At 36.9% G+C, this 9,977-nt stretch overlaps 2 protein-coding genes across 3 annotated transcripts; one reads left to right on the top strand and one right to left on the bottom strand.

Moving 5' to 3' along the window:
* Positions 1-255: 255 nt before the first annotated feature.
* Positions 256-5,035, top strand: LOC104101808 (probable beta-1,4-xylosyltransferase IRX10L). Its single transcript, XM_009609331.4, has 4 exons — positions 256-714; positions 2,694-3,082; positions 3,301-3,542; positions 4,062-5,035. Exons 1-4 carry the CDS (start codon positions 609-611, stop codon positions 4,573-4,575), a joined length of 1,251 nt encoding a protein of 416 aa, XP_009607626.1. The 5' UTR covers positions 256-608; the 3' UTR covers positions 4,576-5,035.
* A 444-nt stretch (positions 5,036-5,479) lies between these two features.
* On the bottom strand, positions 5,480-9,691 carry LOC104101807 (succinate dehydrogenase assembly factor 2, mitochondrial-like). Of its 2 annotated transcripts, XM_018772645.2 has the most exons (5): positions 9,473-9,691; positions 8,669-8,773; positions 8,457-8,583; positions 6,145-6,213; positions 5,480-5,875 (listed from the first exon to the last, which is right to left on the bottom strand). In XM_018772645.2, the coding sequence occupies exons 1-5, from the start codon at positions 9,577-9,579 to the stop codon at positions 5,777-5,779; spliced, it is 507 nt and encodes a 168-aa protein (XP_018628161.1). In that variant the 5' UTR covers positions 9,580-9,691; the 3' UTR covers positions 5,480-5,776. The 2 variants fall into 2 exon arrangements, with proteins under 2 accessions (XP_018628161.1, XP_018628162.1); XM_018772646.3 differs by lacking the exon at positions 6,145-6,213 and having other exon boundaries at positions 9,473-9,689.
* Between the last annotated feature and the right edge of the window lie 286 nt (positions 9,692-9,977).

The following is a 9,977-nucleotide window of genomic DNA, read 5'->3' as shown; positions in this document are numbered from 1 at the left end:
AGCCTTGTAATAGATAGAAAAAAACACACAATTGAAGAACAAATAAAAATCTCTCCTCTCTTTTTCTCTATATCTCTTAGCTTGTTTTTTTTTGTTTCATATTATTAATTTGAGTTATATTTTATAAGAATTTCTAACACATGCAACATAAATGACAACCAAACTATAAGACCGATTGGCATTATACCTATACAAGCCATTGAAAAATGGGGAATTGGAAAAATCTATTTCAACACATGCAACAGAACTGACAACCAAACTATAAGACCAAACCAAACCTCCTCTAACCTCTCTCTCCTTCCTCTCTGTTTCTTGAAGTAAATTTCTCTCAAACTTATTATTTTCTCAATAATGTTCAAATTACATTAGCATTTCATTTTCTTTTCCTGTAAGCTGTCTTTGTTAAAAAAGAAAAAATGCCTCTCTAACAACTACTCTGTCTATTGACACTTCAACTATAGATTCCTCCTACCTTTTATTAACAAAAAAATGCCACCTTTCTTTTTTTTTTGTTCCTATAACATATCCTTTAAAGTTTTGATCTTTAGTTCTTTTGGGTTATTCTATATAGATTTGTTTTACTCACAGATTTAGAGAGGCGGTAGAATATGAGGAATTTGAGATTAGGTTTTATTTGGCTTCTTTATTTTACTTTCCTTTTGGGAATTGAAGCCCTCAAATTTCATAGAACCGAGCATACTGAGAGAATCTCAGGTAACTATCACTCTGTTGCTGATCAATGAAATTACATTCACTTTTTAAAGTCTGTTTCATTATTTTTGTGTTAATTTTTGTGGGTTTGTTGGGAAATGCATATAGTAATATTTATCCTTGTTACCAAAACGCTAACTGTCAGATGACAAGCTAGGGTTTTGTTCTCAGCTGACATAAGACTATTTAGATCCAGAAAATCTTTAGCTTTAAATAAATAGATGGGTCAAAATTTAATGAGGCTTGGTTAATATTGATTAAAAATCAGCTAAAAATCCAAGCTTGCCTTAGAACTAAGCTGAGTTCAAATAGTGAAGTATTCTTCTTGAAAGTTCTTTAGTCAATCTCTAAGTTAATAGGATGTTAAAATTAAGTTGTAATATTTTTACTTGGTGAGTTTTTTTTTTTCCATTTTCTTTTACACTTAAATCTTAGAGTTCTGAAGAGGCACAAAAAACGGCCTATAAGATCTATTGTTAATCTGGAGTTCAAAAAATGTTGATTTTTTAGTCACACTTTAGTATAAATCTTGGGTCTCAAATGACCTTCAGTTAAGGAACTCATCATGTTTTAGTGTTTGTATTGGACTTGAATCAAAGTTTAGAATTTGAGTCAACTTCATGTTTGTAGATAATTGACTCAATTCAATATGAGACATCTAGATATTCAGCTTGATAAACTCATTTACAACCCTTGGTATCAATTCAACTTATATTGGTTTGGGGTGATGGATTAGAAATAGGCAATCATTCTTCATTAAACAAAAAGAAGAAAAGAAATAGGTGAAAAGAAATAGGTGATCTTTCCCCTCCTTTCAACTGTTTTCAAAATTTTAAAGGATTTATTACCTTACTATGGTAGCGTGTAGTACAACTAAAGAGAGCGAGGAAGAGTACTGAGTAGACAATTTGGTTCAAGAGGCGTAAGTTATTTGACTGGTATTGGGGATGGTGGTCTTCTGTTAGAAGGTTTTAAATCTTAAATCTAAAGTCTAGACCTTGATTTAAGAAGTGATGGATTTTGCCTCTTTTTTTGGTAAGGAAAGCATGAAATAGATGTTGCTTCCCAGGATTTTGCCTCTAAAGAGAGAGGGTCTTTAAGCTATGTATGTCATCTGATATCTAAGTTGCTGCACAACTATTTGTGCTTTAGATTTTAAGAATTGGAAGAGTTAGTTTGGTTCTAGCTATTTGTGTTTCTCACAGCTTTGCATTGATACAGGGCGCTGGAGAGTTTGTGTTTCAGTGTTCTCTTATTTAATAAAGTTAATCATGTGTTCTTTTAGAAAGTGAAAACACTTGATCTTCCCTTTTGTGTATTTTCTGGTTTGATGACTAAAGAAAATTTTCTTCACTCTAAAAGGAAAAAGAGAAGGTTGGAAACTTTATGTTGATATTTCTGTTTATAGTTTTTTTCCCTCAAGTCATACCATTAACAGAGTTAGTTCATATTTTGCTGAATTGTTTTTAGATATAATGAATTCACAATTTTGCTTAAAAGGAACTGATTTCAGTAAAACTTAGTTTGATGCTTTTAGACTGCCAAAAGTTTCCGAGGGGTTTAATTCCAAGAATCCCATTAGGACATTGGTTCATGTGTGTATATTTACTCTGGAGTTCAGCGGTTTGGCCGTGGATGAATGATAGATAATATGTTGGTGAATCATTTCAATGTTACAAGTGCTACCTAAGTGACATCTTGTGACTGTAAAACAACACCTTTTTACCCACCTGAAAAATTCACCTGTGATATGAAATATATTGCAAAAATTAAATATAATTAGATTCTTCTAAGCCTTCTAAGATGCTAAAAAGTTTAGACTAAAGGCTTATAGAGTATGATTTCCCTATCTGTCACTTTGCATGTCTGACTACTTGATTTAGTCTTTTAGTTTGTTAAATTAGGTTAGCCGATAAGGACATGAATACTTGCTTTGAACTCTCTGAAGTCATCAACTTTTTCCTTTCATTTCTGCAATTCAGGTAGTGCTGGTGATGTCTTGGAAGATGATCCAGTTGGGAGGTTAAAAGTTTTTGTATATGAGCTTCCAAGCAAATACAACAAGAAAATTCTTCAGAAAGACCCACGATGTCTCAGCCACATGTTTGCTGCGGAGATCTATATGCATCGTTTCCTCTTATCTAGCCCTGTCCGAACCCTTAATCCTGAGGAAGCTGATTGGTTCTACACCCCTGTTTATACCACTTGTGACCTGACACCAAATGGCCTTCCTTTACCCTTCAAGTCGCCACGAATGATGAGGAGCGCAATACAACTTATTGCTTCTAACTGGCCTTATTGGAATAGGACTGAGGGTGCTGATCACTTCTTCATTGTCCCACACGATTTTGCTGCTTGTTTTCATTATCAAGTGAGAATTAAGTCCTCTCTCTGTCTCTCTCTCTCTCTCTGCACACACAAAGCACACAAATTGATGGATACATCAAATTTATATTTAACTAAACTGGATTTCACTAAAATGGTCGTGGAAATCCCAAGGGATTACTCACAGTGCCTTATTATAGATTTCTATCTTTACTTTTGACTGAGAGTGTGTGGTTGCATCTGATTATTTCGTGCAAATTGTAGGAGGAAAAAGCTATCGGGAGGGGAATTCTTCCATTGCTCCAGCGTGCAACTCTGGTTCAAACTTTTGGACAAAGAAATCATGTGTGTTTAAAGGATGGTTCAATTACAATTCCTCCCTATGCTCCTCCGCAGAAAATGCAGTCCCACTTCATCCCTCCAGATATTCCACGATCCATCTTTGTTTACTTTCGTGGATTGTTCTATGATGTAGGAAATGATCCAGAAGGTGGTTACTATGCAAGGTATCCCCATGTCTCAATCTCTATGATTAAATCACATTTGATTCTGAATGCTGGAACTTAAATAGATTGTATACAACTAACTTCCCGAAGAAGTCACGAATGTTGATCACCAAGTTAATTAATATGTTTAAGTGATCCTGTAGAATTATCAAGATGATAAGATCATGGTGTTTCTTTTCTGAAAGATGGTTAAAACGTTTACTTAGATAACATCACAAGGGAAGCTGCAAAATCGTAATACGCGTGAAAAAAACATTTTGATTTTCTTCATTGACCTCCCAAACATGGGGAGCCTTGGCGTAACTGGTAAAGTCGCTGACCAGGAGGTCACGAGTTCAAGCCGTGGAAATAGCCTCTTGTAGAAATGCAGGGTAAGACTGCGTACAATAGACCCTTGTGGTCCAGCCCTTCCCCGGACCCCGCGCATAGCTTAAGCTTAGTGCACCGGACTGCCATTTACCTCCCAAACATGTAAATATGTTTTATGACAAGGCACCTGACTCTTATTTCTCTTCTCAGAGGTGCACGGGCAGCAGTATGGGAGAACTTTAAAGACAATCCTCTCTTTGACATTTCTACGGAACATCCAACTACCTACTACGAAGACATGCAGCGAGCCATCTTTTGCTTGTGTCCACTTGGGTGGGCTCCGTGGAGTCCAAGATTGGTTGAAGCAGTTATATTCGGTTGCATCCCTGTTATTATTGCAGATGACATTGTCTTGCCATTTGCTGATGCAATCCCCTGGGAAGAGATTGGTGTTTTTGTAGACGAGAAGGACGTCCCAAATTTGGATACTATTCTCACTTCTATTCCACCAGAGGAAATATTGAGGAAGCAGAGATTGCTTGCTAACCCTTCAATGAAGCAGGCTATGTTATTTCCACAACCTGCTCAACCAGGTGATGCTTTCCATCAAATATTGAATGGACTTGCTCGTAAACTGCCACACGATAGGAGCGTTTACTTGAGTCCTGGGGAGAAGATCTTAAACTGGACTGCTGGTCCAGTTGGCGACCTAAAACCTTGGTAAGAAGCTGGTACTGGAGATTATTGCATTCACTAAATCTTGGCTTTCAACCTTAAAAGTCGCGTCAAAGGTGTGGAATTAATGTGAACTGTATATCTTAAGTATGTAGTTTTTCGATCAAGTGAAGAATCTTTTATTGATAACAACATCCAGAGGATGCAACATCTTACCCTTCCGGGGTAGGGGTAAGACTGCGCACATCTTATCCTCCCCAGATCCTACTTGTAGGAAACTACTGGGTGGGTTTGTTGTTGTTGTTGTTGTAACATCCAGAGGATGTAACATGTTACAAAATCTTAAGCTGTAGGGTTTGTTGTAGTTCTGGACGACTGGGGACGATTGCACATTCATTTTTGTAGCTGTAGGATTTGTTGTATAAACAGCTATGTTGGTTCCCCAGTGTACTCCTGTGCCACTAACATTGTGTTAGAAAATTAACAAACCAGATTAATTTGATAACTAATAGTGCTAATTAATTTTAACCATAGTCAAGTATTCTTTCTCTTCCGTCATCTCTTTTCCTATCTCCCAATTTGTCGAAAAATTGGAAGACGAGTAACACTAATCCAGTTTGAATCACTGACTGAAAGCTCTTTCATCTATAATCTATACATCAACAATTTGCAATTTATTAAATGGAATTCCTACTGCATTCTTACAACAAGAAATGATAATTGTCATCTACAGATAGCTTAAGATCAAAAGTAAAACATAGCGGTAAAACTAGTAAAGAAATTAATGTAATATATAATAAGATATCACTCGTGGAGGATAAGAGATCCCTTTATTTCTTTCCTCCTCATTTTGAGTAGCAAAATTTAAAGGATTTATTGGATCGTCAAAGCTAGAAGCAGGAGCAGCAGGTTGGAACTCATAATGAAACTCTTTTTACATCCCAAACCTGTGGTTTTCGGAAAATCACCTTACGTTGGTTCACTAAACAAACAAATATATAACTGTCAAGGCGGATCTAAGATCTTTAGTCATTGAGCATGGAGTGTCACTCAAACAATTATCAACCTCTCAATGAACCTTATTTAATATGGAAAGCTTAGATGCTATGTAATATTCAGAAAATCTGAGGATACATTAATTCGTTTCTACATATAACTAATAAAGAATACCGGTTCTTTGACATCTTCCAGCTCAAACTGAACTACTGATTCCCGGCTATAGGCCCGTCTCGGCCTTTCTTGAAATCATCTCACCCTATAACCCAAGGCTGTCCTGCAGCTGCACAAGTCTCTGGAGCAGCATGTTTGCCAAGGTTGTTCATAACCTTTTCTCGCACAGCAGAGAACACCTAGAACAACAACAACAACAACAACAACAACAAAACCAGTAAATTTCCACCAGTGGGGTCTGGGAGGGTAATGTGTACGCAGACCTTACCCCTACCCAAAGAGGGCAGAGAGGCTGTTTCTGATAGACCCTTGGCTAGAGATCAGATGAAAAGAAACATATGCCAGAACACCTAGAACACGTAAACTTATTAACTTAAGCACAGTCAATAAAGAACAAAAAGGAAAAAGAAAACGCTTGGACAAGCTTGAAATTCTGTTAGGTTCTCACAGAATTTGTGCTAATTGCATCTGGTGGTTGCTCTTGGCCAGTCAGCCCCTTCCACAAATCTGGATTCTCCTGCAGCCATGAATCAAATAAACTTAATAAAACCAGCTCAAACTCATATTCATGTAGGAGAAGTAGCTTCGCTAAATGTTAGTTCTGTTATCCTGCTCTATAAAAACAACAGCATGCACAATGAATTCTCACAAGTGAGGTCTGGGGAGGGTAAGATGTACGCAGCCTTACCCCTACCCTGGAAGGGCAGAGAGACTGTTTCCGATAGATCTTCGGCTGTTATTCTGCTCTATCAAAAGCAAATATCTTTACTGTGGAGCAAAGTGTTTGAGGACATTTTTCTCCAGAGCGCCGTCATCGATACAATTACAAGGATTGTTAGAGAAACATAGAAAAACTGACACCTGGACAGAAAGCCACATTCAACCCATAGATCTTCACACTCTTCCTAATGGTTTGTATTTAAGCAATACAGCCATTAGCAACTCAACTTACCCCTAAGATTTCTCAAACTCCCCACCCCTCCCCTATGTCCCCACAGCTCCAGTGCCTACAAGCACATTTCACTGTTTGGTAACTATCTTTTTTCTTTCTTTTTTATGTAAAGGTAAGGTTTATTAATGAGTATCAAGAAGGTAATAAAAAAGTACAATAGAGAGTCTTACTCCAACTGATTTTAGGAATACAAAAGATTCACCAGTAGGCTATATCGATTACAATATTCTTCTTACGCCAAAAGAAAAGGCAGTGTTTGGTAACTATGCTAATGGGTAACAATAAACAAAGAGTGACTTGGTCCCCTCCAAATAGATTTAGTTTAAAGTCTGACCTCTTAAGTCTACCTGATACAAACATAACTCTTGCATGCTTCCATCTGGGAACATATTTATATAATGTTTCACTTCTCTTGTTTGAAGGAGAGAAGAAAAAGGGAAGAGGCAAATAGTCATAAAGAATACTTTCTTCCGTAAGTAATCTATATAGGCCATAAAGTGTTTGTACTTCGAATAGTGAAAATACTTCTGGCAAAGCTCCAATATTCCTTAAGTTTTCTTGACATTTGCAATTAGAGTGAGCAACATAGAGATGGTATACTTCAAGGCCATGACTAACCTTTAGGTGTTATGCTAATGAGAAGATACAGAAGAAATTACAAGTATAGTCTCCAACAAGCCAGTGTTATCAAAGGCAAAAAGCGCAAAAAAACTTTACGGCCTGTTGGGGCTTTAAGCGCAAAACGCAAATAAAGTGTGCGCTTTAATGAAGAAAGGCGCAAATGGATAAAAACTACAGATAAGTATGTATAGTCCAAGACTAATATCTATAAGCATAAATACCAAATATACAGACAAAGAAATTGAAGAAAATTTATGATTAAGTGAAATATCAATTGTTTAGTATTGCCTCTTCAGGATTACTCTCATTAGAAAAAAAAAGTATGTCTTAGAGCCTTGATGACAACACTAAAGCGCCCGTTAAGCGAGGCGAAGCACTCAGCATGTTTTGAGGCTCACTTCAGGGCTTAAGCGTGTTTTAAGCGCGCCTTTGATAGTACTGCAACAAGCCCATGTCATGACAAGCCTCTAGTCCATTTTCCCATCAGCCTATGTCAGGAAGTCGACCTACTTTCTTATGCATACCTCATTCACCTTAAATATCCGTCAAGCAACCATTACAGATTAGATGAACAAAACTAACCGAGAACCTTGATTTACTCCTTGGCAGAGAAAAGGGTAAAGAAAGGACCAGCTGTGTTTGGTAATGACTGGAAGTGTTCTCTTGAAAAATGTGTTATGTTACCTTGAAATGTGGAAAATGTTTTTTGCAGGGACATAATTTCCAAAAGAAAAATAATTCCCACTAAAGGGAGGAAAACAACTTCCCTTTTATGGCGGAAGTCATTCTCCTATAATCACTTGTTTCAATCAATATGACATGATTTTCAATCTTTAATACTCAAAAATCACTTAAACACAAACCGCTTAAACACACAAGGAACATCACGCACTTTATGCACAATCAAATACAGTGAAATGTTTTCCACCAACCAAACGCATTACCTAGTGTTAGTTTTGTGTTTTCGTTGGGTTTTCTGATTGGTTTGCTTGTCATTGCCCCTTTCCTTTATCTTTCCTGAGGCGAGGGTCTACCCGAAACAACCTCTCTGCCTTCTTAAAGTAGGGGTAAGGTTTGCGTACACACTACCCTACCCAGACCCCACTTGTGGGAATACACTGGGTTTGATGTTGTTGTTGTTGTTACCGCACTAAACAAAACACGACAAAGGAAAACAAATCAATTACCAGGTCAAGAATATCAACAAGGGACTTAATTCCATATTCATCCATGGACTGAATATGATCCTCCACCCATTTTCCTAGAACAAGGTCCAGCTCCAAGAACCCTCTTTGTTTGCTCCGGTAACGAAGTCTATAATCATACCAAATATATACACCCCATTAATATCTGATAAACCGACTAAAGGAGCAAGAACCCACCACACAATTTTACTAACCTGTTAAACAACCGTCTTTTGCTCTCTTCACTGGAGAGATCAAAATCAATCGGCTGAAAATTCTCGTTGGAAGTAAAGAAACACGAAAATGTGCCAGCTAAAGGCCTAAAAGATAAAATAGAAAGCAAGTATGAACTCTATAATCAGAAAACGGCCTAAAGTATGAACTATATAATCAGCAAAAGGCTTAAAGCATCAGATTGAAAACAAGTTCAAATGATAGAAAAAGCCTAAAAAATAAAAACAAAAGCAAGTATGATCAATCAGTCTACTAGCTTCAATCTCGAATTAGTAGAGATCAAGCTTTATAATTCTTTTTCTCCATTATAACTCGTTATAATTGTGAAGGGGAGCCTTGGCGTAACTGGTAAAGTTGCTGTCACGGATTCAAGCCGTGGAAATAGCCTCTTGTAGAAATGCAGGATAAGGCTGCGTATAATAGGCCCTTATTGTCCGGGACTCGCGCATAACGGGAGCTTAGTGCACCGGGTTACCCTTAACTCGTTATAATTGTGTGCTTAGGAAACGGGTACCAAGAATTCAGTATTTTCGAGGTTTATCAAATTTGAACCCACTTTTATTTATTTAATTATGTCTTCAACACGCCCCTTCAATGTGCTGAGTCTGATTCTTTTTCATAGCTCAAATATATGGTAATTTCTTTCAAATGCAGGACTTGTGATATCATATAAGTAGGATAACTAGCGAATACCTAATTATATCTTCAACGCTACAAAATTAGAATAGTACAAAGAGAGCAACAAAAAAACAAATATAAATGAACGAGTAAAGTGAGATATTAACCGGTAAAGACTAAGAGAGGGGAGTGCGGAGTTTGCAACAGAACTCCTCTGAGAAGCATTATGGATTCGAGGAATTGTGAAGAGGAGAGCCCTTCTTAGATTGGCCATTTTCTTCCACTGCAAGAAATGAGTTAGAAAGGTAGCAAAGTACAAATTAAAGCTCAGTGGAGAAGAAGATGGAGGTTTTGGGTGTTAAATTGCAGGGTGGTTTTGCACTCTTGCTAAACCAAATTTCCCAATTGGTAAAAAGTCAGAAATAACCTCATTCACAACTGCTAATTAAAAATAGTCATAGTTTTAAAAGTAATAGAACAAAATTTGAACAAAAATTTTAGCCATTTTTTTAATGTAAAAATAAATCTGAACAAATATACCCTTAAAAATCCGAAAAAGTTCCAGCATAATATGTTGGAGTTCGAATTTTTTACTTATGAGTATGCTGGAATTTCATAATTACAATATGCTAGAAGTTTATATGCAGGAGCTCCATAATCCAGCATATTATG

This window comes from Nicotiana tomentosiformis, chromosome 12, assembly GCF_000390325.3.
Source record: "Nicotiana tomentosiformis chromosome 12, ASM39032v3, whole genome shotgun sequence".
In the NCBI taxonomy this organism is placed as follows: Eukaryota; Viridiplantae; Streptophyta; class Magnoliopsida; order Solanales; family Solanaceae; genus Nicotiana; species Nicotiana tomentosiformis.
Note: the sequence above shows the minus strand (reverse complement) of the source record. Positions and strands in the feature narration are given on the sequence as shown.

Bases quoted from the DNA above. Each gene is read 5' to 3' on its own strand.
- LOC104101807 (XM_018772645.2), bottom strand. From the start codon at position 9,579: ATGGCCAATCTAAGAAGGGCTCTCCTCTTCACAATTCCTCGAATCCAT. The intron at 8,774-9,472 runs GTTAATATCTCA...TTTATCTTTTAG, and splicing joins CCCTCTCTTAGTCTTTACCG to GCCTTTAGCTGGCACATTTT. The intron at 6,214-8,456 runs GTAATTGATTTG...TCATGGCTGCAG, and splicing joins TTGTTGATATTCTTGACCTG to GAGAATCCAGATTTGTGGAA.
- LOC104101808 (XM_009609331.4), top strand. From the start codon at position 609: ATGAGGAATTTGAGATTAGGTTTTATTTGGCTTCTTTATTTTACTTTC. The intron at 715-2,693 runs GTAACTATCACT...TCTGCAATTCAG, and splicing joins GCATACTGAGAGAATCTCAG to GTAGTGCTGGTGATGTCTTG. The intron at 3,543-4,061 runs GTATCCCCATGT...TTCTCTTCTCAG, and splicing joins GAAGGTGGTTACTATGCAAG to AGGTGCACGGGCAGCAGTAT.